Genomic DNA, 26,122 nt, shown 5'->3' with positions numbered 1-26,122 from the left:
GACCAGAAGCCAGAAACCACCAACGGCGCCTCATGGCCCCTGCACTTTACCCCTCACCCAGGCCTGCCCCACCCACGCCCACTGGCCTCCCAGCCCTGCTACAGGTTCTCCACCTTCTGGAAAATTCTCCCCGCACCAGAGCCCTTTCTCATCACACTTCACCCACAGGTGGTCTGTGTTCATTAAACTCGGGGCATCCTGTGCGTGGGTGTGCTCAGGGCAGCCTCCTCCAGGGGCGAGGTCCTCAGCAGGAAGGTGGGCGGGGCGGGCCTCACCTTTGGTGCAGGAGGCCTCGTCGGACCCGTCCCCACAGTCGTCCTTCCCATCGCACTGCTGGCTCTTGGGGAGGCACTTTCCATTGGAACACTTGAAGGTCTGGGCGGGACAACCTGGAGAGGCACCGGGACTCAGCCACCAGGAGCCACCCTGAGCTGCCCCGCCCACCTGCCCGCCCCGGCCGCCCCTCCCCAGCACTCACTGCACCCCTGTTCGTCGCTGTTGTCTCCGCAGTCGTTCACACTGTCGCAGACCCAGAAGAGGGGCTTGCAGAACTTGTTCTTGCATGTGAACTGGTGGGTGGCGTCGCAACCTGGAGCGGGGTAAGGGGAGGGTCGGCCGCGAGGCCCTCATCACCCACTGCTTCCCCAGGATGCCCAGGCGATCAGAGCTACCTGGGGACCACTTTCCGATCTGCGGAGAGACCCAAGTGGCCCTGCTCCACCAGCTGCCAAGCTGACCTCAGCACTTCCGAGACACCTCACCACCTGCCCCACAGAGGCCAAGATCTCCATATGGCAGGGTGGGGAGGGAGGCCAGAGGTCTCTACACAGGGCCAAGAGCAAAAACTCCCACCACCTCCAGCCTTTCTGCCTCGGCAGTCAGCCAGCAGGGCCATGGGACGCAGGCAGGGTGGGGAAGGAGGGTGGGGAGACCAGGGCTCCCAGCCTGACTCACTGCAGTTGAGCTCATCGCTGTAGTCGGTGCAGTCGGCCCAGCCATCACAGCGCATCTCCTTCCGGATACACCGCCCCGTGCGGCACGCGAACTGCCCCGGGCACGCTGCGGGCACATGCAGGCCTGAGGCCCCCAGCACCCACCCACCTCCCTCCACTGGCTCCCGGCTCCCTCCCTCGGGCCAACCTCCCAGCCACAAACACAGAGGAGCAGGGTGGGTGCTGTGGCCCAGGGCAGGGGTTGCCCAGGCCCACCAAGGTGTGACAAAGAGGTTCCTGCACCTGCAGCTAGTGTGGGAAGGGGCTGGCAGGGTCCCTCCCCACCACTGAGGATCGAAGCTCAGGAAGCCCCGGGTGCCCTGCAGAGAGGCCGGCTGGTGGCAGGCCCTGCCCTGCCCTGTGTGCTGGGCCGCCTGGGGACCCGCCTGTGAGGCTCAGCAGGTCCCCGATGCATGCGATATGTCCTGTCCAAATGCAGTGCGGCATCGCGCTTCCTTCACTCTCAACATTTTCCATATTTCAATGTTTCTGAAATCAGGAGGCATCTGACCACTTTGCAGATGACACCGTTGCAAGGAGGCCATCGTCACAGGTACAATTCAGTCACAGGTAAGTGTTTACATCAAAGGTGTTGGTTTATCTGAGTGTACTTTTGGCGATGAACAAGGCCCTTGAATTTTACCTCAAATTTGGATTCCTAAGCATAGTTAAATGTCTTCCCAAGGTTATTCTATGTTGCAGGGTTGAAATAAAAACACATTGTGTGTGCGGAGGAACCGCTGCTCACAGAGCCAATGGTACTTCCTAATGCGTCTCACAATTACCCTATGAACCTAATGGTGCCAACAGGCCACAGAGGCAAGATGATCCAAGTCACCGTGAAGGTGGGCCTGAGGGACAGATGGCAGGGGAGCTCAGATGAGGGGCGTCTCCAGCCGCAGGTACCTCATGCTGGGACTGTGACCCAGAAGGAAAGGGCACAGTGTGCACCAGCGCTCACAGCCAGCCTGCTTTAACTCATGCATCAAAGGTAGCGCGTTTTCCTCGCGAAGGTACGGGAGGGGTGAGATGCTCTTACATTCTCCAGCATCTTAGAATCAGCAAAGCATGATGCTAACGAGATGCAGGGTAGACAGAACATGCGGGGCAGGCTGCCCTCCTCCCAGCAGCGTTCACTCACGGTCACTGGAGTCGTAGGAGAGGTATTCAGCTAAGAACCCAGTGTCGGTGTACGACTGATCTGAGTGGAAGCGAACTGTAATCTTGTTGCTGTTGCTGGTGACGACGAACTGGGACCTCTCTCCGCAGTACCTGGAGCGGAGGGGGGCACAAGATGAGGAGGGACAGCTGGGAGCTGGGGGGCTGGTGGGACCCCTCCCCCTGCAGCATGGGCCAGGTAGCCCCCATACCCCCGGGTACTCACTTCTCCCCGTTGATCTCCACGTAGTCCTTGGGGCAGGTGCCCATAGGCACACCAGGCTCCAGCAGGTAGAAGAATTTGAAGCGCACCTTCACGTGCTGGTTGTTGGGTACCTGAGGGAAGAGAGGCTGCTGGGAATCTGTGGCTTCCCTCCCTCCTCCCTGAACCTGAGGACATCAAAGGAAGGCGACGGCATGGACCAGGGAGAGACGGTTTGCCTTCCATCACCAAGACAGGCTGGAAAGTTCTCCCAGCGTTTTTTGTTTGTTTTCGTTTTTGTTTTGTTTTTGTTTTTTTTGAGATAGAGTCTCACTCTGTCGCCCAGGCTGAAGTGCAGTGGCAACATCTCAGCGCACTGCAACCTCCACCTCCCGGGTTCAAGCGATTCTCCTGCCTCATCCTCCCGATCCTCTGGGATTACAGGCGCCCGCCACAACGCCCAGATAATTTTTTCTGTATTTTTAGTAGAGATGGGGTTTCACCATGTTGGTCAGGCTGGTCTCGAACTCCTGACCTCAGGTGATCTGCCTGCCTTGGCTTCCCAAAGTACTTGGATTACAGGCGCCAGCCACTACACCTGGCCTCTTTTCTTTTCTTTTTTTTTTTCTGAGACGAAGTCTCGCTCTGTCGCCCAGGCTGGAGTGCAGTGGCAAGATCTCGGCTCACCACAACCTCTGGCTCCCAGGTTAAAGCGATTTTCCTGCCTCAGCCTCCCGAGCAGCTGGGATTACAGGCACGGGCCACCACACCCAGCTAATTGTTGTATTTTTAGTAGAGACAGGGTTTCACTGTGTTGCCCAAGCTGGTCTTGAACTCCTGACTTCATGATCCACTTGCCTGGCCTCCCAAAGTGCTGGGATTACAGGCATGAGCCACCACACCCAGCCCTCCTGACATTTTTAAAGAGAGGAAAGGGAGGCAGCTCGGGCTGGGATGGTGTGAGCGGCACAGACTGGTGACTCTTCTCTCACACACCTTCTTTGATTTCCTCCTGACGGCACCTCTGAGACCGAGGCACTACCACCCTCACTTCACCTGGGGGCAAGCTGAGGCCCACGGACCTTCAGCAACTGTCCAGGTCGTTCTGTCACCTGACAAGGAGCTAGGGTAAGAGTCTGGGTCTGCCTGACACTGTGGGGGAAGACCTGACCCCCAGACACATGGTCTCTTTGGGATTTGTTTATTTGCTTTTGCTGTTTTTGAGACAGGGTCTCACTGTTGCCCAGGCTGGAGTGCAATGGCACTGTCATACTCCCTGTAGCCTTTAACTCCTGGCTTTAAATGATCCGCCCATCTCGGCCTCCTGAGTAGCTGGGACCACAGGCGTGCACCACCATGCCTGGCTAATTTTTGTATTTTTTTTTTTTTTTTTTTTTTTTTTTTTTGGTGTGAGACGGAGTCTGGCTCTGTCGCCCGGGCTGGAGTGCAGTGGCCGGATCTCAGCTCACTGCAAGCTCCGCCTCCCAGGTTCACGCCATTCTCCTGCCTCCGCCTCCCAAGTAGCTGGGACTACAGGCGCCCGCCTCGTCGCCCGGCTAGTTTTTTGTATTCTTTAGTAGAGACGGGGTTTCACCGTATTAGCCAGGATGGTCTCGATCTCCTGACCTTGTGATCCGCCCGTCTCGGCCTCCCAAAGCGCTGGGATTACAGGCTTGAGCCACCGCGCCCGGCCTATTTTTGTATTTTTTTTTTTAAAGATGAGGTCTTACTATGTTGCCCAGGCTCATCTTGAATTCCTAGCCTCAAGTGATCCTCCCGCCTTGGTCTCCCAAAGTGCTGGGATTACAGGTGTGAGTCACCACATTTGGCTGCCTCTTTGGGGTTAATAAAGGATCTCCTCGGGCCGGGCGCGTGGCTCAAGCTGTAATCCCAGCACTTTGGAGGCCGAGACGGGCGGATCACGAGGTCGGGAGATCGAGACCATCTGGCTAATACGGTGAAACCCCGTCTCTACTAAAAATACAAAAACTAGCCGGGCGAGGTGGCGGGCGCCTGTAGTCCCAGCTACTCGGGAGGCTGAGGCAGGAGAATGGCGGAAACCCGGGAGGCGGAGCTTGCAGTGAGCTGAGATCTGGCCACTGCACTCCAGTCCGGGCGACAGAGCGAGCCTCCGCCTCAAAAAAAAAAAAAAAAAAAAAGGATCTCCTCTTCCCTTTCTTCTGTCTTCCTCATTTGCCATCCACCTCTCTCTCTCACACACACACACACAGCACACACATGTACACATATGCAAACACATGCACACACATGTATGCACACACACAGAGACACACACATGTGCACACACATGCTCACACGCACACACACACATGTTCACATACCCCATAGTTCCTACCTCAATGTTCCATGTGCAGTCAGTGTTGGGTGGGTAGTGGCCCGGGTAGTAGGGGCTGTTGAATGTCCCCTGGGCTTTACGTAAGTGGCCTCCACACCCTGAGAGGAAATGTGGGAGAAAGCAAGAGGATCAGGAAGCTGCCCAGCCAAGCAGGCAGGCGAGGACTCTGCAGCCTGAGGCCTGGAGCTGCCTCCTGGACGCCTGGATGCTGCGCAGCAAGTGCACGGCCAGGAAGGCCGGGTGTTGGGTGCCGAAGCTTCCAGAGGGCTCCTGACCCAGGCGGTCGGCCAGATGCCTTTGGCTCAAGTTTCAGCCTCTGCTGCTGACCTAGGCCAGCTCCCCAGCCACAGGGTCCAGCCTGTGGCCTCCTAAGCTCAGTCACCCCTACTAAGGCCTTCCCCTTCTCTGCGGCCCACGGGCAGTTCCGCCCTGCCCTGCCCTTCCTTACTGCTCCTCTTAGGCAGCTGGAAGAAGGTGGCCTCAAAGCCGGGATGCCGCCGCTCCGTGTTGGTTACCAGTGTGATGAGCAGGACGTTCTGGGAGGAGAGGAAGGTCAGGTTGTAGGAGGGAGGGTAGGTGCCACACAGCCTGTAGGGGCAGAGGGTGGGCATCAGGAAGAGCCGGCAGAACCCAAGCTTCTCACACGCCCAAACCAGGCTCCCAGGCAGAGGTACCCGAGGACCCCATCCCTAACTCTGGTCCCATCCACAGAGGGCTAAGAATGGAGTCACAGAGACCTTCATTCAGGTAAGCCCCTCCCCCACACAATCACTGATGGAAGGAGTTAGTGAAAAACGATTCACCTTTGTTTAAAAGAGCAACACCCAGCCGGGCGCAGTGGCTCATGCCTGGAGGCCGAGGTGGGTGGATCACCTGGGGTCAGGAGATCAAGACCAGCCTGGCCAACATGGGGAAACCCCGTCTCTACTAAAAATACAAAAATTAGCCAGGTGTTGTGGCACATGCCTGTAATCCCAGCTCCTCGGGAGACTGAGGCAGAAGAATCGCCGGAACCCAGGAGGCGGAGGTTGCAATGAGCCAAGACAGCACCACTGCACTCCAGCCTGGGTGACAGAGCGAGACTCCATCTTGAAGAAAAAAAAAAAAAAAAAAAAAAAAAGCAACACCATAGACATGATACATGCCCACAACAGAGGATTTACTACATAAGCTGTGGGTTCAATCAGAACAACAGCAGTGGTAACAACCAATATTTATCAGGAACATGCCAAGGTCGGGCCTATAATCCCAGAATATTGGGAGGCCCCGAGGCAGGAGAATCCTTGAGGCCAGGAGTTTCGGACCAGCCTGGGTAACAGAGTGACACCTCATCTCCATAATCAAAAAAACTAGCTGGGCATGGTGGCGCTTGCCTGTAGTCCCAGCTACTCAGGGGCGAGGCCAGAGCCTCAGGAGCTCAGGGTTGCAGTGAGCTATGATTGTGCCACTGCACTCCAGCCTGGGCAACCAGGACACTCAAAAAAAAAAAAGAAAGAAAAAAAAAGAGGAACATGCCTGGCATGGTTCTCGGTGCTCTTTAATCTATTAACTCACAATCTTCATAACAGGTCTATGAAGTAGATACTGTTATCCCTGTCTCAGAGGTGAGGAAACTGAGACACAGAGATCTTCAGTCACTTGCCCAACATCCCATGGTTAATAAGTGGCAGGCTTAGAATTGAAACTCAGGCATTCAAGCTCCAGAGTCCACACTGCTCACAACCATATCAACCTGATTGTGTCCCCTCCTTCTAAACAATGCAACTTTATAAAAACCCTGAGAGACAGGGTGACTGATTTGGAAAGATCATCATAATATACTTCATTTGTTAAAGCAGGTAATGAAACTGCATGCATGAGATAATCCTATTTCTTAACACACACACAGCAAAAAAAGGCTGGGAGAATAGACATCAAAACTTTGGCCAGGTGCTGTGGCTCATGCCTGTAATCCCAGCACTTTGGGAGGCCAAGGCAGGCAGATCACCTGACATCAGGGGTTCGAGACCAGCCTGACCAACATGGTGAAACCCCATCTCTACTAAAAATACAAAAAAAAAAATTAGCTGAGCGTGGTGGTGCATGCCTGTAATCCCAGCTACTCGGGAGGATGAGGCAGGAGAACTGCTTGAACCCGGGAGGCAGAGGTTGCGGTGAGCGGAGATCTTGCCACTGCACTCCAGCCTGGGTGACAGAGCCAGACTCCGTCTCAAAGAAAAAGAATTAACAGTAGTTATTTCTAGGCAGTAAGATGACGAGTGACTTTAGTCTTCCTTTTGCTTGTCAATTTCTTTTTCCCACTGGGACCATATACTTCTTTGTTGTACGATTAATAAATTAGAGAGATGGAAAAGAAGTCCTGGTTGCGAAGCTGTGGCAGCAGATGGTTCTAGATTATTCTTGGCCTGAATTTTAGCCCATTATTAATCATTAAACGTCCGCCCAGCTCATTTCCATAGTCAGCCACAGAAGGCTCTGGCCCAGCGAGTGCAGGAGAAGCAGCTCACCCACCACGCACAGCACCTCTGCGCAGTATGCTCCGCCCTGACGTGGGGTATCCCACAGGTGCATTAACCATGCCTTTCCGTTTTCTGTAATGCGGGTGCTTTGACATCTGGGGCCCTGCTGACTGTGGAGGGCTGGCCAATGCTTAGAGATAGGAAAGGACTCACCTGCAAGCAAACCTTCCCTATACAAACCCACCCATGGAGGGTCCAGCCCCACCTCCTCCAAAAGGATCTCACACTCAGGACCACTATTCTTTGCCCTAACCACCCCAGACCCAAGTATCAGAGAACTAGGAACAGCTCCTATGCCCCAGAGCCTACTGAAATTATTCAAACAAGTCAGTTCTAAACCTCTCACCCTGATTTGTCTTGCCTTTTCTGTGTACACCATATAAAGGCTCTTTTTGTTGTTGTTGTTGTTTTGAGACAGAGTCTTGCTCTGTTGCCCAGGCTGGAGTATAGTGGTGCGATCTTGGCTTACTGCAACCTCTGCCTCCCAGGTTCCAGTGATTCTCCTGCCTTGGCCTCCCGAGTAGCTGGGATTACAGGTGCCCGCCACCACACCCATCTGATTTTTGTATTTTTAGTAGAGATGGGGTTTCATCAGGTTGGCCAGGATGGTCTCAAACTCCTGACCTCAAGTGATCCAGCCGCCTTGGCCTCCCAAAGTGCTGGGCTTACAGGCATGAGCCACCATGCTCGGTCCTTAATAAAGGCTCTTGCTTACATTTTCCCCTCATTCCTGTTACCCCTTGACCAACCTAGTGCTTCCTCATGTAGCCTGAGACAGGGTCTTGCTCTGTTGCTCGGGCTGGAGTGCAGTGGTGCAATCACAGCTCACTGCAGCCTTGACCTCCTGAGTTGGAGATCCTCCTGCATCAGCCTCCTGAGTAGGCATGCACCACCACACCCAGCTAAGCTTTTTATTTTTTATAGAGGCAGAGTCTTGTTGCCCACGCTGGTCTCAAACTCCTGGCCTCAAGAGATCCTCCCGCCTCAGCCTCCCAAAGCGCTGAGATTATAGGCATGAGCTACCACGCCCGCCAACAAAATTGTCTTTTCAAGGGCAGTCATCTCCTGATCTGTTGGCCTTCATATAGCTTAATAACAAAGCCTACATTTTACAACTGGGGGCAGAGCTTTCTCTCTGGTAGTTCAGGGGGGCGCACCCTGCACAGGCTGGATTTGGTATCTGGGGACCACAGAGCCTTCCTCTGCCTTGCCAAGGCTGAGAAAAATCACCTCTCAGACTCCACTGGAGCTCCAGCTGAGGATCACACCACTCATGCCCCTTGCTGCCTGGACGTTTGGCAGTGGCCTGTGGCCAAGAGTCGTAAACTGTATCCCAGGCCTGTGCTGCAATCCGTTGAAGAAGCTGGCCCCCATGGGGCAGCTGCCAAGCTCCCACAGCCCCACCCGCCCCCCGGGGTACTCACTGCACCAGGGCGTGGGGCTCCATGGGGCTCAGGGTGTTGTACACCGTCACCAGGTCGCTGCCGCGCTCATCACAGGACGCGAGGTCAAAGCTGCGGAAGGTGAGGCTCAGCACTGAGTCGGCATCCCCCCGCAGGGCCCACTGGCAGTGGGCATGAGCGGGGTAGGGGCTGTCAGGGAATCCGGGCGTGGTGAAGCGTATCACCTCCACACCGCGGGCGTGCAGAGCAAAGCTGCAGCTGTCTGCGCAGGAGACAAGAAGGGCGTGTGTGGGGGCAGGATTGGGCAGAGCTAGGGGGAGAAACCTGAGACCTCATGGGCCTGGCCCCTTTGAGATGCCCCAGGCTGCCCTGGGCCTCGGGAAATCAGGAAAGGGGCTTCTCAGAAGGGCCTGGAAGAGGAAGGGCCTGGAAAGATCATCATAGTATACTTCATTCAGAGGGACCTGCACTGGGGACCCCACTGGCTCCAGGGCATCTGGCCACATCCCCCTTCTTCCCCACCCAGAGGAGGAGGTGGGCACAATACTTACTGTCCTGGGTCCTCTGTACGGTTTGGGGGTCAGTGGCTGAAGAATAAGAAGGAGAATAAAGAATTTCCTGACACAATCCATTTCCTTATTCCTGCTTCCTTATTATCTAAAGGGCGGTGCCCAGCCAGCGCGTAATCTTCTCTCTGGTGCACTGGGCCCTGGGAGTGCCGGTCCCCTGCAATGGTCCAGGGCCCAGCCCCACTCCATGGAAGGCTGGCCAGTCCCATGCCCACCCCTGGCCCTCGGACTCACGGAAAGCCACCACTGAGGTGACCACAAAGGACTTCAGGGAGCGCGCCCGCGGGGGCAGCATGACTACACGTTCCTCGGCCATGACGCGCTCGGCCTCCTCCACCAGGTGCTGCGGGATACTGAACTCAGACCAGTAGTAGGCGATGACACTGCCCTCGCTGGGGAGAGAGCGGGGGCCTGAGGCGGAGCTCTGGGCCCCATTGCCCCCACGCGCACTTAGAGCGACTCCAGGGTACACGGGCCGCTCAGGCCACCCGCGGGGTCACCTGGGCCCTCCATCTGCAGAGGCCCTGCCCCAGCTCCTCTTTTGTGTCACCCGTCTTCCCACCCCAAAGCAAGAGGACTTGCCCCTTTGCCCGCTGCTCTCAGTCTCATCCCCAACCAGACCAATTCTGGAGGCCGCTCAGGGGTAGGAATGAGGCGGGGGGAACCCACTGGAATTTGGCCACAAGCGAGGACACCCCGAGTGTCACCTTCCTGAGCCTGTTTTCTGACCTGAGAAAGGAACTGGGAATGCCACCTGCCACACAGCATTCCCCAGGGTTCAAACGAACTAGCAAAATAAAAAGCAGTTTGAGAATAAAGTCTGTTTTTTTACAAAAGTATGCGTGAAAAACTGTACAAGCACAGAAAATATGGGGACTCATTGAAGCCTGCCTCAGCGCCCCAACTCCCCCAAACCCACATTTGGAAAAACAACAAAGAATCACAGCCATTCCTGGCATCATGCCAAGCACTTCACAGGCCTTTGGGCAGCTCATCGCAGCAACAGCTGCAGTCACCTTTGCCGTGGGGCAGAAGAGTCAGGCTGCCGAGTAACGCACAGGAGGACACGGCGGCCACCCTCCTTGGTTCTCCAGGCCAGGACCTCCAGCACCATCTCCTGCTTTCTGCCCCACACACTGCACCCCGATCATACTCCCAGCCAGTCTGGGATGCATCCCACCGAGCCTTCCCTCTGCACCCACCTGAAGGCTGTCACGGCCGACTCCTTGTGGTAGGGGCCCAGGAACGGGACTCCGCTGTACAACAGCTTCAGCTGAGGAAGGGCAGAGACTCAAGGCCGGTCCCACACAGAGATGACACTGCCCTAAGCCCGGGCTGCCCCCTCCCCTCCGGGACTCGGGGCCCCATCCCAGATCACTCCCATCCCAAGGCCCTGGGAGCACAGGCGAGGTATGTCCCTCCTGCCCAGCAGGTGTGACACCAGTGCACACAGCCAGGCAGAGCTCTGGGCAGGCTGCACTCACCGCGTCCTTCACCTTGCTGGCCAGGCTTACAAACTCCGTGGAGTTGGAGTTCTCGTAGGCATCCACAAAATTCTCATTTGTGATCCTCAGGTAGCCATTGAAGATCTTCTGGACACGCACGTCCCGGTCTGTGTGAGACCAGAAGGCGCTCGGTCAGGGGAGGCGGTACCACCCCCGACTGTCCCTCGCCATCCACAACGGGGAATGAATGCCGGGAGGGAGCAATGGGCCAGCCCTGACTGCTTCCCATCACTCCCCATCGGGGTTCCAGAGAGGCCAAGAGACCCTCGTGTCCTCAGTAGGCGGCCCTGGGTCTGTCCACTGAGGGAGGAGGGACAGCCACCCCCTCCTCGTCCTCCCCGGATCCAGCCCCTGCTTTACTCACACTGCAAATGCCACACCAGGAAGCCGATCCCCAGCGAGACCAAGAGGAGGCCGATCAGCACGGCGGCCAGCACCACCCAGCGCCCCGGGCCATGCTTCTCCACCTTCTTGACGTTATTGACCGGCAGGAACTCCACGCCTTCTTCCAAGCCATTCACTTTCTGCCGGGAGAGAGGTGCCACCACTCAGACCCTCTCACCCCTCTCCCCCTGCGCCCCGCTGGGGAAGATGTTCACATTTTGTGAGGTCCGGCTTGGGTGAAAGAAGAAAGCAGGGGCTTGGGTGAGAAGAAGGGGGCTTCCCCCAGAGGCATGGGGACCACTGCCCAGAGCGCAGACTCTGCAACATGAACCCCGGGCATGCTCTGGAGGAACATGAGGTCGGCCTTCCCGACCACGCATCTCAGGGTCTGGACAGCACCAGGCGATCACTGCTTACGAATTGTTCATTTAAATTAAAATGCAGTGAAGGGCTGTGGAAACTCCGTCTTCGAGGTCTTCCCTTCAGTGAATCATCTTTGACATAGGTGGGTGCCCCGGCCCGGAGAGGGGCCCCAGGCCAGGACCATGACTGGCAACGATGGTGCCCCTGTGCAGACTTCTACGAGCAGGCACTGCTCACTCGGACACAGCCCCTACCAGATTCAGTCCCCCTATCACCTGGCCCAGGAGCCTGTGGCCAGCACTCAACTGCACACCCTACCCAGTGGCCTTCACCAGCCAAAAGTAAAACGGTGGTGCCGTCGTGGAAAAAAACTGCTCTGTGTTTAACCTTGGGAACCCCAGTCCAGGAGCGGAAAGCACAGTGAGAGGCCCACTGTGGGAATCTACACCCATGCACAGCCCCAAGAGAAGGAAAAGCAAACAAACCAAATGCCCAACAAACAGGATGGCGACTTCCCTGGGGTCCTCCCTGCCAAGGGTATCCATGAGGAGGGGCCAGAATACGGAGGGGCAGGTGGGGTGTCTGCTGCCCACAGCAACGGACTGGCAAAGGTTTCTGCCCACAGCACATGCCATCTACCCGCCCTGAATCCTGGGGACGCACCATGGCCTGGCGCTGTGGCACTTTCGGTTTCACTACCTCACACCCCCCTCAATACGGCTCACAACAAAAGCAACAGCCCATCCCAAACCCACATGCATTGGCCCTTTCAACAGTTTCCTGATGTCGTTCTTCTGGTGGTGATCTCATAATTCGACAGTGTAAATTTAAGCTGACATGTCTTGGTTTGTGACATTTACCCACTAGCAACTCACTGCATGAAAGATTCTCCTCACTCCTGCCTTACTGGGACACTTATACCTCCAATTTTGGTTTCCTAATTGGCTATATTTGTGAGTTGATCTAATATCACACACACAAACACATTGCAGACGGCCACTTACAATGTGTTCAAGCTGCTTGTTCTGGAGTCGTCTCCAGATTTCTAAATAATATGGCAACACCATAATCTCTTGACTCATCCATCTAGAAATCGGTTGACTTTCTATTATGACAATGTGGATTTTAGTGTCCCTCCGCCTTTTCTCTCCCAATCCTCCCAATAGTTACAAGCCCAAAGTTGAAAAAAAATCATATCCATACTCTACGTTTTCATTATTAGCCTGTGAAAATATTGTTCACTATTATGTTTCCTTTCTTTATACAATTTCTTTGTTTTTCCTGCTGTGAATTTTCACTTACTGGGGTTACTTTTTAATTTGTACCCAAATCTTTACATACAGTCTAAGAGCTCTGCAGTACTCTTCTCAATCTTCTACATATAAAATCTGTTAAATAACTTATTTCATATTCTTCCTGAGGGCCACACTTCGAGAGCCCCCTGTCCTTTCTCATAGCAGTTGTCCAGAACTTCCTTCACCATCACCCTGGGATTTTTCTTAATCTTCTTCTGCATTAAAACCCTTATTTCCTGGATTCCATGTCTTCATCTTTCTCGGGTTACACTTCATTTTGGTGGAACATATACTTTTTTAAAATTTTTTTCTAACTATAAAGACCCAGAAGAGATGAACATTTACTTTCTGAGTAGAATATTTTTTGATACTTTGCATGTTTCTGAAAATACCTTAATTCTACACTCACATTTATGGAAGTTTGGCTGGGTATAGAACTACAGGTTTAAAATAATTTTCACTTAGAATTTTGAGGGCTCAGGCTGGACGCAGTGGCTCACGCCTGTTATCCCAGCACTTTGGGAGGCCAAGGCACATGGATCATCTGAGATCGGGAGTTCAAGACCAGCCTGGCCAACGTGGTGAAACCCTATCTCTGCTAACAATACAAAAATTAGCTGGGTGTGGTGGCACGTGCATGTAATCCCAGCTACTCGGGAGGCTGAGGCAGGAGAATTGCTTGAACCCAGGAGGCAGAGGTTGCAGTGAGCTGAGATTGCACCATTGCACTCCAGCCTGGGTGGCAGACTGAAACTGTCTCAAAAAAAAAAAAAAGAAAAGAAAAGAATTCTGACGGCTCTATTGTTTTTTAGCTTCTAATTTGCTTTTGAGAAATATGATAATATTATAAACTCATTATCTTTTACTTATGACTTCATTGTCTTTCTTTGAGAGCCTTGAGGATGTGCTTTGAATTGGGTCTTTTTGTTTCCTTGAGACAGGGTCTTCCTGTGTTGCCCAGGCTGGAGTGCAATGGTCTAATCATAGCTCACTGTAACCTTGAACTCTGGAGCTCAGGTAATCCTCCCACCTCAGCCTCCTGAGTAGGTAGGACTATAGCTGTACACCACCGTGTCCAGTTAATTTTTTAATAATTTTTTGTAGAGGCAAGGTCTTGCTATGTTGCCCAGGCTGGTCTCGAACTCCTGGCCTCAAGCTATCCTTTCATCTCAGCCTCCCAAAGTGATTTTCCTGTCTTATTTTTTAGATTATGTCTCCTTTTCATCTTCCCTGGTCTACCTTTCTTTAATCCTTATTACATTTATCCTCTATTTATCCTTTCTCCATATTATCCATCTCATTATTTTTAACCTTTCAATTGAGTTTTTCATTCTTGGTATCAAAATTTTAATTTCTAAGAGCTTTCTTGTTCTTTGAATTTTCCTCTTTCATGGCATCTTGTATTTGCTTCGTGAATGCAAAACCTTCTCATCTTTATATTTCCACTGAGTATCTTTTCTCTGTTTTTGACTTTCTCTTCAATGTTGAAGACTTTCCTCAAATGCTGGGGGATCCTGGGTGGTTATTGTTATTTAGAAACCAGCTCCTGAAGGTTGTTTGGAAGCTCTGTGTGCATGCCTTGCCACAACTGGCTTCACTTGGGGGGACACAAGTAAGTGGCGAAACAGATTTTTTTCTGGGCACTCCCAACTGTTAGACTATATACATCTTCCTGTGGATGGTTCCATTGCTCCAGAGAATAATTTTCTAATCTCCTGGCTGGAGTGATTTAAACCCAGCCACTAGCATTCAGGAACATGTAGGCGAAGAGACTCTTTCCCCTTCTTTTCACCTCTCACGACAGCTTTCCTCTGTACCTGGGGTCCTCAAGCCCAAACATTCTTTGATTCGATCTCTCCAGACTACTTTTCCCATCCACTGTGGGAGTCTGTGGGGTCTTTGTCTTTTGGCTTGGGGCCGAGGTGGAGATTTGGGGATTTTGAACAATGTCCTTTCTTGTCTCACCTCTGTCTTCTAGAATACTTGAGCCCAATCTTTTCTGAGCCTGGCAGAGAAGAGACCATTATCAAAGAAATACTGGAAGGATATTTCCAAAAGCTGAAGAGAGTCCTAAACCTTCCAATTCAAAGGGCTCGGTGAATGGTGAGAAAGACAAATGAAGCAGCACATGTAGCCAAACAGACTGTACTGTGGTGACATTTTGGAACATCACGGATAAGAATGGAACTTCTACACCTCCAGCTGTTGTCTTTTCTCTCCCGTATTTTGCGTTTCTTCAGCGTTTGGTTCTATTTTGGGAATTTCTTTGACTTGCTCTTGCAAACCTTCCATTAAATTTAAAAAATAGCTTCATTGAGGTATTATTGCATAAAATAAAGTGTAAATATTTAAGTGTACAATTTTGGGCATCCATATGCACCCATGAAACCATCCACAGCTAAGATGATGCCCATGTCCGTGGCCTTCAAAGTCTCCTCCTGGCCCCTCCCACATATTCCTCCCTGAATCCATTTCCTGTCCCCAAGAAACCACGCATCTGTTTCAGGCTGCTTTTCCCAGAGCTTTATGTAAATAGAATTCTGCAGTATGCACTCTTCCATCTGGCTACTTTCATTCCGCACAATTCCTCTGAGACTCACCCAGGTTCCTGTGTGCACAGCAGTGCATGCCTTTCAGTTGTTGCTGCATTTATCCCATCGTCTGGGTACACAAGCATGTGTTTACCTGTTCACCTATTGATGGACATTTGGGGTGTCTCCAATCTGAGGTCATTACAAATAGAGCTGCCAGAAACACTCCTGTAGCTGTCTTTGTACTGGCATATCAGCAATGAACAACTGGAAACTAAAACTAAAAGACACCATTTACAATAGCTTCAAAAATATGAAATACTTAGAGGTAAATCTGACAGAAAATGCACAAAACCTGTACACTGAAAGATGCAAAATATTGCTGGGAGAAATTCTAAAAGACCTAAATTAGTTAAGCAATATATGCTGTTCATGGATTAGAAGACTCAATATTAAGATGTCTGTTCTCAAATTTAGCTATAGATGCAATGCAATCTTTTTTTTTTTTCTTTTTAAGATATAGGGTCTTGCTATGTTGCCCAGGCTGGTCTTGAACTCCTGGCTCAAGCAATCCTCCTGCCTCAGCCTCCTGAGTAGCTGGGACTACAGGGTGCACCACTGCACCCAGTTGCAACTAGATATTTTTATATTATCTTTGGAACTTCCCCTTTGACTTTCTTTCAGGCTAGGTTTTCTTTAGACATCTGGTGGCTTCTGGTAGTCTTATCATACTTAAGAATGATACTTATCATACTTAGTCTTATCATACTTAGTCTTATCACACTTAAGAATGAGAAAACAGAGATTTCGGCTAGACTTTGAACAGACTGTGTATGTGTATATAAGTATAAGAAATGTAGCCGGGAACAGTGGCTCCCGCCTGTAATCCCAGCACTTTGGAAAGCTGAGGCAGGTGGATCATTTGAGGTCAGGAGTTCGAGACCAGGCTGACCAACATGGTGAAACCCCTGTCTCTACTAAAAATACAAAAAAATTAGGCAGGCGTGGTGGTGCATGCCTGTAGTCCCAGCCACTCAGCAGGCTGAGGCAGGAGAATGGCTTGAACCCGAGAGGCGGAGGTTGCAGTGAGCTGAGATCATGCCACTGCCCTACAGCCTGGGCAAGAGAGTGAGACTCTGTCTCAGAAAAAAAAAAAAAAAAGAAATGTAGGCTGGGCGTGGTGGCTCACACCTCTAATCCCAGCATTTTGGGAGGCCGAGGCAGGCGGATCACCTGAGGTCAGGAGTTTGAGACCAGCCTGACCAACATGGTGAAATCCCATCTCTACTAAAAATACAAAAAAATTAGCCAGGCGTGGTGGTGGACGCCTGTAATCCCAGCTACTCGGGGGGCTGAGGCAGGACAATCGCTTGAATCTGGGAGGCAGAGGTTGCAGTGAGCCAAAATCGTGCCATTACACTCCAGCCTGGGCAACAAGAGCGAAACTCCATCTCAAAAAAAAAAAAAAAAAAGTAGCAAAAGTGGCCGGGTGCGGTGGCTCGTGCCTGCAATCCCAGCACTTTTGAAGGCCAAGGCAGGCGGATCACCTGAGGTCAGGAGTTTGAGACTAGCCTGGTCAACATGGGGAAACCCCATCTCTACTAAAAATACAAAAAAATTAGTCGGGCGTGGTGGCGGACGCCTGTTATCCCAGCTACTCGGGAGGCTGAGGTACAAGAGTCTCTTGAACCCGGGAGGCGGAGATTGCAGTGAGCTGAGATCACACCACTGCACTCCAGCCTGGGCAACTGAGTGAGACTTGGTCTCAAAAAAAAATAAAAGAGGCCGGGCGCGGTGGCTCAAGCCTGTAATCCCAGCACTTTGGGAGGCCGAGATGGGTGGATCACGAGGTCAGGAGATTGAGACCATCCTGCCTAACACGGTGAAACCCCATCTCTACTAAAAATACAAAAACGAGCCGGGCGAGGTGGCGGGCACCTGTCGTCCCAGCTACTCAGGAGGCTGAGGCAGGAGAATGGCATAAACCCGGGAGGCGGAGCTTGCAGTGAGCTGAGATCTGGCCACTGCACTCCAGTCCGGGCGACAGAGCGAGACTCCGCCTCAAAAAATAAATAAATAAATAAATAAATAAAAGAAAGAAAAGAAAAGAAATCTAACAAAAGGGCCAGGCATGGTGGCTCACACCTGCACTGTGAAAGGCCAAGATGGGCAGATCACTTGAGCCCAGGAGTTTGAGACCAGCGTGGCCAAAATGGCTAAACCCCATCTCCTCAAAAATACAAAAAAAAAACTAGCCAGGCATGGCAGCATGCACCTGTAGTCTTGGCTACTCAGGAGGCTGAGGCAGGAGGATGATCTGAGCCCAGGGAGGCTGAGGCTACAGTGAGCCATGATCATACCACTACCCTCCAGCCTGGGCGAGACAGCAAGACCAAGGAAAGGAAGGAAGGAAGGGAGGGAGGGAGGAAAAAGAAGGAAGGAAGGAAGGAGGGAGGGAGGGAGGGAGGGAGGGAGGGAGGGAGGGAAAAAGAAGGAAGGAAGGAAGGAAAGAAAGGTAACAAAATAATAATTTATTATGTTTAGATATATATCCAATTCACAGGGTAATTTCACAACCATTTTCTTACTGGATCTTCACAACAATCCTGTGACTCATTCCAGACTGGCTGATGCTATCACCCCTGTTATATAGAGAAGGCAGGGAAGAATGCTAATTTTGCAAGGTCACCCAGCACTTGGTGGCAGATCCAGAATCTGGTCCTGGTTTAATGCCTCCCAGTGTGGTTAGGTTCCAGAATTCAGGGAGCAAGGATTCAGGGAAACAGGAAAGTAGGCAGAGACTCCCATGAGAAGGGGGAAGGTGGCTGAGGGCATTGACTCAGGGATCTCCCCAGGCTCTGCCACGGAGCGAGGCTGCCAGCAGTGGCGCTAGCTCAATGGTGGGTCCTCCGTCCTCCCTGCAGTATGAGCTCTGTGGCGCCACTCAGCCCAAAAGTGCTGTCTAATCAGTAACTGGGCTGCTTCCTTTTATAACCTTAGCTCTTGGCTCCATGTTCAGGTGTAACAGAGATACTGTTGCATAATCCCATCGTTTTATTGATAAGAACACTGAGGCTGAAAGAGAGGGAGTGGCCTGTTCCTCCAAGGTCACAAAGCTAATAAAGTCAGTGAAGCAGCAAAGCTCTTTTAACTCCTGGGTGGGGGAGGAGGAAGGAGGAGGTCTCAGGGAGCTCCCATCCACTTAGACACTTAGACAACTGTAGACATAACACCTCCCCATGGGGCCACAGCCGACAGGCGAGATCCTGTGCCTGTGCCTGCTTTCACTTCTCTTGTCTCTCTTTCTGAAAAGCAAACATATTTGCATGTGCACACAAAAAACGGTGCTATGAAGCCAGGTGTCTGCTTACCATAAACACAGATAGAGGCCACGTAACTATCACAGCCTCTTCCTGCTGGCCCACTTTAGTTAGCTCCTGGCCAGAGGGCCCAGAAACACAGCAGCTCGGCTCCAGGCCACTCAGACAAGGGAGCGAGGAATGACTTCCAGGCGGGAGGTTGGGGATAAGGGCTCAGGACAAGCAGGGTACAGACCCTAAAGGGCCAGGATCTAACAGGGACCACCACCATCCCACCCACAGGGGCGAGATCAGACCACCATCCCACCCAGCAGACACGAGATCAGACCACCATCCCACCCAGCAGACACGAGATCACACCACCATTCCACCCAGCAGACACGAGATCACACCACCATTCCACCCAGCAGACACGAGATCAGACCACCATCCCACCCAGCAGACACGAGATCACACCACCATCCCACCCAGCAGGGACGGATCAGACCACCATTCCACCCAGCAGACACGAGATCACACCACCATCCCACCCAGCAGGGACGGATCAGACCACCATCCCACCCAGCAGGCACAAGATCCAACCATCGCCATCCCACCCAACTTTCCTCAGGGAGAGAGGGGTCAGATCCAGAAACCCAGGAAGGGGGAGTGGAGAAGTCCTGGAGCACACCCTATTTCATCTTATCTCGTTGTCTGAAGCACACTAGAGCAACTGATGCATATCCTCCCCAAGGTCAGGCTCTCCAAAATGAAAAGAAAAAAACACTGATTTCTAGAGGGCCAAAAAAAGAGACCTATTTTATTTGATAATATAGGAAAGATTCTTGCGGCCAGCCTACTCTCATTAATTCAGAGAAACTCACCAGGGCTGAAAGCTAAATGCTGAGCTAACAAAACTGTGTGAGTCAACCAGAGAATCCTCCTTTTGAGAGAAATGCTCTCCTGGTTCCTCAAACACACTCAGACCTGTCGCTGAGTGCAAACCCTCCAGGGCCCACGACCCCACTGGCTCTGGGGACCAACAAGCCCAAAGCCAGAATTTGCCATGGGTAGCTCAGAGCATGGTTCTCCTTAGAGAGAAGCAACAGGGAAGGGCCCCTGCACTTATCAACAACAAAAATACTACCAACTGCCCACAAAGCCACACAAGATTCCAACCAAAGCAGACAGGGAAAATGAAGCTTCGGGCCAGACCCTTTCTAAAGATCGTTCCTCATGTGGCTAAGGTTGGGTGTGATCTGCTGGGAAGGAAGGGGCTGAACCTGGAAACCTGAAGAGGTCCCTTGGAATCCTGGGGAGGGACCGTGAAGGACAATTGCATGACAATGGGTAACCTGTTTCTGAGGCTGAAGATCAAGGTCAAGGGGCAGGGGCGATGCCACCGGCTAGGGACACAGTTATGCTGCTCAGACCTGAGGCGAGGACAGGGGTGGCTGGATTTGTGTGCTGCTGCCAAGTGCCACTGGTTTGTGGCCAAGGCTCTTGACTGACACGCTCAGTGATTCAGTGTACCTACCCACCAGGTGGGACGGATTTCAATCCCATGACGTCATCACCCCCACCAGGGTCATGAGAACCATAAACTATCCCTGTAATTGTTCAAGCGAGAAAGGAAAGCAGAGCCCGAGCACCTGCAAGGGTCTCCCCGGGGAAGAAAGCATTCTGTGGCAGGTCGAAGCTGCCTTCCTTTGCAAGGGAAAGACGGAGCCAGCACAGCCTCGTGCGCGCTCCCTGCCGGACTGGCTACAAGGTTGCGCTGGATCCTAGCCAGATTCCCTGGATACCCAGCACGACTCGAGCCCACCTCAGATGACAGCAGGGAACGACTGCCAAGAATGAACTCTGTGTTTGTCACCTGGGCAATGCTGAGCTGAGACAGATACCAGAGGGGTGCTGCAGGAAGGCCTCTTCATCAGGCTGCTGATTACCAACGGGACCTGTCTCCGACTAGGAGGGACCCCACATAGACAGGCCCTCCCTAGTTAAATAAGCAGCCACCGGGAAGCTCCAGGTGCTGTGCACAGAGCAGGTAGTCAGCAGGCTCCTGAGGGCGGGACTTCACCCCACCTGCCACCATGGCAGTCCAGGGCCCAGCACGGGACCTCATAAGAGAGGACACTTGAGTGCTTATCTGGGGATGACCCAGGGGCAAATGAGAAAGGAAAAGAAAGCCCACACTGGAATCCTCCCACCCACTCCCCAACTAGGGGCAATCGATCTCTCTAGAAGCCAATTTTCACGAAACCTGCAAAAGCCTACGGTTCCCATTGATTGCAACCCCCAGCATTTCCTGGACTTGTCTGGTCGTGAAAAAGAACAATAAAAATCAACGGAAACAAATGCAGTGTTTGTTCCACATCCAGATTCCCAAACCCCTCTCCCTGGAGATGCTGATGTCATGCGTCAGAAGCAGGGCCTGGGATTTGGAAGTTTTTATCAAGTGCCCCAGGTCATTCTTGGGAACCTGAAAGTTGGAGAAACTCCACCCACCATTTCCTGGAGGCTCACCCCTTCCCGTCACCAGCAGGAGGAGCTGACTTAGTCTTAGCTGGTCTATTTTGAGCAACCACCTGGGATGCAGGGAAGCTGCTGTGCCAGGTTGAACTTTGCTTCCACGCCCTGGGGACCCTCCCACAATTGGTTACAAGCATCGTCCCAGAAGTCCCTGAGGCTATCACTTTTCCCAGAAAGACACACTGCAGCTCCTCCTGGAAGAGCACAGGCCCAGCTGCAGGCCCAGCCAGCTGGTAGTAGACACCCCAAAACCCCAGCCCGCTCACCTTTCCCTTTGACCCGTCACCGCCCTCAGCTGCCTCACCAGAAGAAGCTGCTGGAAAACAGGTGGGGCTGCAGGGCCCCAAGGAAGATCCAGAAATATCTGTAGATCTGTAACCCCAGCCCATCAGGGGAACACAAAGCTGACCCACAGCCAAGAACTCCCACTGAAGGAAGTAAACCACCAGTCTCCACACCTGGTTAGAGCCTAAAGGAAAGTCCCCCAGGGCCTGACTCAGCCGGCTGTGAGGACGTTGTCAACACAAAAACCCAGTGGTTCTCTGCCAGTGAGCAGCCAACTCCTGCAGGTTTCAAGTCCCATCCCAACTCCCAGCACTGCCCAGGGCCCTCCCCATGCAGCCAAGGGACGAGGAGCCTTGTACAGAGCACTCTTGACATAAGTAACGCCATCTTAGAACACGACTTCATCTTACATTTCACAGGGCACTTTGCCAATAGGAACAAGACGTTTTGCTTAATAAATAACCAACCAGACAAGGGAATACACAAGCACACTCCTTCACTGTCGTTCCAGAGGACTCTGTGGCCATAAAAAGAGCAAGACTTCGGCAGCTCAAGATGCCATCTTCACTGACACCGTTTTGCTGTCACTTGTGATAAGCACCCAGAATCTGCCAATGAAGGTTCTGCCAACATCAGAAACTCTTCCCTGCAAGATCCACAAATGAGCCAGCTCACACCAGGAGATTCTTTTTATCTTCGTGGCTCTCCCTGGACTGGTTTGTTAACCCTTCTTCCTATCCCCTTTCTCTTGATGTTAAATGTTACTTTGATGTGGAATGTTTAATCTGTACTTTTATATATTGGTTAAGAATATTATGATGTATAGTTTGCAATATTGACTGGAGTGGTTTGAGCCTGTGTGCCTGAGGCTCTGACTGCGGAGTGAACAGGAAGTACTAAGGAGAACTGTCTCTTTGGGAACTCCATGCGGCTCGTGGCTTGTGTGATTGAAGTCGCATCAATAAGTCTGACCTTGTGGAAGGACACAAAGGTGCATGGACCTGGTGGTCTCTGACCTCGTACCACTCATGAGAATTGGCACAGTCAGCTTACTGGGCATAGATGGCATAGTTGATTCTAAGGCCAAAGCCTCCACTAAAACTTAAATTAGAAATCAAGCCGTTTGAAAAAACAAACTGCCACCCTCTTGAAAAAGAGACATCATCTCACTTCACCTTGAAAGTCTGGGCCGGGCGCGGTGGCTCAAGCCTGTAATCCCAGCACTTTGGGAGGCCGAGGTGGGCGGATCACGAGGTCAGGAGATCGAGACCATCCTGGCTAACACGGTGAAACCCCGTCTCTACTAAAAATACAAAAAACTAGCCGGGCGCGGTGGCGGGCACCTGTAGTCCCAGCTACTCGGAGGCTGAGGCGGGAGAATGGCGTGAACCCGGGAGGCGGAGCTTGTAGTGAGCTGAGATCCGGCCACTGCACTCCAGCCTGGGCCACAGAGGGAGACTCCGTCTCAAAAAAAAAAAAAAAAAAAAAAAAGAAAGTCTGGCTCCCTGAGGAAAACCTCAGGTGATCGGGTTCTTTACCCAGGTCCTGCAGCTCCAAGAGCTGACAAGGTCTCGGCTGTTGCCAGGCTAGGAAGCTGGTGGCGCCAGAAAGGCTCATAGCAAGCATGGTCTCAACTTAGGAGATGGCAATTGACAAAACAAATTTTTTATTTTTATTTATTTTTTGAGACAGAGTTTCGCTCTTGTCGCCCAGGCTGGAGTGCAATGGTGCCATCTCGGCTCACTGCAACCTCCACCTCCTGGATTCAAGCGATTCTCCTGCCTCAGCCTCCCCAGTAGCTGGGATTACAGGTGCCTGCCACCATGCCCGGCTAATTTCTGTATTTTTAATAGAGACGGGGTTTCACCATGTTTGCCAGGATGGTCTCGATCTCTTGTCCTGGTGATCTGCCCGCCTCAGCCTCCCAAAGTGCTGGGATTACAGGCGTGAGCCACTGCGCCTGGCCTAAAAACAAATTTTAACTCGGCTGAAAGAGGAAGCCAGTTGTTGCATAACCCCCACTCATACGGCTGGCTAAGGTGGGAAATGGAACCATTGCCCAAATAGAGCTGGAAGTCAGAAAGACTCCCTGCGTGACCCTCTGAGGATGTAGAGTCAGACTTGAGGACCCTAAAAATGTTAAGCCCGGCCAGGTGCGGTGGCTCACGCCTGTAATCCCAGCACTCTGGGAGGCCAAGGCAGGCGGATCATGAGGTCAGGAGATCAAGACCATCTTGGCTAACATGGTGAAATCCCATCCCTACTAAAAATACAAAAAAATTAGCCAGGCGTGGTGGGACGGGTCTGTAGTCCCAGCTATTTGGGAGGCTGAAGTAGGAGAATCACTAGAACCCAGGAGGCAGAGGTTGCAGTGAACCGAGATCATGCCACTGCACTCCAGCCTGGGTGACAGAGGAAGACTCCATCTCAAAAAAAAAAAAAAAAGTTAAGCCCCAAAAGAAAAAATCCCTGCACTTTTAATGCAAAGTATCTCACAGATTGCCAGACAGGCAAAGAGCCAGCTTAAAGAATTTTAAGGAAAAGTAAATCCCTGTCAGAGGTAACTTTTAGGGAGGAACCCCTGGGACCAAAGGAGCCCCCTGCAGAGAACTTAGGAGATTACAATGAGCTTTGGGGTGGGTATATACAGCAAGATGTATAACAACCAGAAAAATAGTTACCACAGATACTACGAGAATCAGAGTCCTCAGGACACCAATGAGGACAGAGAATACACCAAGCAGAGTTACCAAAAGTAAGAACAGATTTTTGCCAAAGACAGAGCACAGATGCAGACTGGCCCCTCCATCTGTGGGAGGATGGAGCAGACACCAGGACACTATCGAGCACAGAAACGCATCACATCCCCACACAAGCAGGAAACCGTCATGAGCTATTACAAAACTACCAAACCATAAACCATTAGAACCATCAACAAATCAGCCAAGGCTGGGTGTGGCAGCTCACGCCTGTAATTTCAGTACTTTGGGAGACTGAGGCAGGTGGAGTGAGGAGTTTGAAACCAGCCTGGCCAACATGGTGAAACCCCGTCTCTACTAAAAATACAAAATTAGCTGGATGTGGTGGCACACGCCTGTAGTCCCAGGTACTCAGGAGGCTGAGACAGGAGAATCGCTTGAACCCAGGGGGTGGAGGTTACAGTGAGCCGAGATCACGCCACTGCAATCGAGCCTGGGCAAGAAAGAGTGACTCCAGGCCAGGCGTGGTGGCTCACGCTTGTAATCCCACCAGCACTTTAGGAGGCCGAGGCAGGCAGATCACCTGAGGTCAGGAGTTTGAGACCAGCCTGACCAACATGGAGAAATCCCGTCTCTACTAAAGATACAAAAAATTAGCCAGGGGTGGTGGTGCATGCTTGTAATCCCAGCTACTCAGGAGGCTGAGGTAGGAGAATGACTTGAACCCGGGAGGCAGAGGTTGCGATGAGCCGAGATTGCACCATCGCACTCCAGTCTGGGCAACAAGAACAAAACGCCATCTCAAAAACAAACAAAAAATAAATAGAGAGAGAGAGAAAGAAAAGAAAAGAAAGAGTGAGATTCTGTATCAAAACAAACAAACAAACAATCAGCCAAGATGTGTTCTAGCCCTCTAGGACTGGATCACATCAGCCTGGAGATCTGTCCACCCACACTCAGACCCATCAAAATCTGGAGACAGACTTGAAAAAAATCTAACACAGGGATAAAGGAATCCAAGAAAATCAGCGATCTTAGGGATGGTATGTGATAGATATAATGAATTTGCCATTCCGCTTGAAATTCCAGCCGTAAATGAAATTCAGAGAACACTTCTGTTAGGAGCACCACCTAATCTGCAGTCCTCCTACATGAATGCTCTCTCGGCAAGCAGAGCCATGCAAGATATGCTAGACGCGTAATTATCAGAAACCCATAAGGCAACATTTATGGCAAACTTGAAAAACATATCAAGAGAAAGGGGATAGGAAAAAGGGTTAATGAACCAGTCCAGGGAGAGCCACAAAGACAAAAAGAAATCTGGGCTTGGCTAGGCTGGCTGTTTCCTCAGTCTTTCAGGGAAGAGTCTGTAATGTGGGCAGAGCCTTTGGCAGTGGACGCTGGGTGCTTATCACCAGTGACAGCAGAGGGTGAACTGCCAAAGTCCTGCTCTTTTTATGACCACAGAGTCCTCTGCTGAGGACTGACAGTGGAAGAGTATGCTTGTCTGTTTGGATGCAGTCTTTAAATTTATCAAGCAAAACACCTTGTCCTTGTTGGCAAAGTGCCCTACGAAATGTAAGATGAAGTCTTTTTCTAAGACGGAGTTACTTATGTCAAGGGTGGCTCTATATGGGGAGTTGGTAATAACTGCCACCCACACCCCACCCCACACCCACACACCCCACCCCGAGGAGAAGCAGCAGAGGGCCCAGGAGAGCAACACTGGATTTGGAGTCAGATAGATTTGGGTTCAAAATTCAGCTCTGCCACAGTTTCAGCTATCTGGGTTTTTGAAAAATTATCCTCCCTTAACCCTTTTTTCATCTGAAAATGAAGCTGAGCTGCTGTAAGAATCAGACGTGGTATTGGAAACACCAACGTGGCACAAAGATGTCCACAAATAATGAGTGAACTTGCTATGGCCACCACCTCCTTCACCTGGCCGTGGGCCCCGGGGGGAGGGAGGGAACGATCCCTTGGGAGCCCTCAGAGGTGGAAGAGCAGCTCCTGGGGCTGCAGCCGTG

At 51.9% G+C, this 26,122-nt stretch overlaps 1 protein-coding gene across 1 annotated transcript in view; it reads right to left on the bottom strand.

The window, feature by feature from the left end:
- ST14 (suppression of tumorigenicity 14) overlaps positions 1-26,122 on the bottom strand; it is a 53,279-nt gene that overhangs the window by 11,712 nt on the left and 15,445 nt on the right. Inside the window, exons 2-14 of the mRNA XM_033204310.1 lie at positions 11,069-11,228; positions 10,684-10,811; positions 10,402-10,472; positions 9,434-9,591; positions 9,182-9,217; positions 8,652-8,892; positions 5,157-5,296; positions 4,709-4,806; positions 2,377-2,486; positions 2,134-2,264; positions 955-1,059; positions 479-589; positions 276-389 (exon numbers count right to left, since the gene is read on the bottom strand). Of these exons, the coding sequence (XP_033060201.1) occupies positions 276-389; positions 479-589; positions 955-1,059; positions 2,134-2,264; positions 2,377-2,486; positions 4,709-4,806; positions 5,157-5,296; positions 8,652-8,892; positions 9,182-9,217; positions 9,434-9,591; positions 10,402-10,472; positions 10,684-10,811; positions 11,069-11,228 (1,603 nt within the window). The remainder of the gene's footprint in view (positions 1-275; positions 390-478; positions 590-954; positions 1,060-2,133; positions 2,265-2,376; positions 2,487-4,708; positions 4,807-5,156; positions 5,297-8,651; positions 8,893-9,181; positions 9,218-9,433; positions 9,592-10,401; positions 10,473-10,683; positions 10,812-11,068; positions 11,229-26,122) is intronic.

This window comes from Trachypithecus francoisi, unplaced genomic scaffold, assembly GCF_009764315.1.
Source record: "Trachypithecus francoisi isolate TF-2019V2 unplaced genomic scaffold, Tfra_2.0 Lachesis_group8, whole genome shotgun sequence".
In the NCBI taxonomy this organism is placed as follows: domain Eukaryota; kingdom Metazoa; phylum Chordata; class Mammalia; order Primates; family Cercopithecidae; genus Trachypithecus; species Trachypithecus francoisi.
This window is presented reverse-complemented; position numbering and strand designations above follow the sequence as displayed.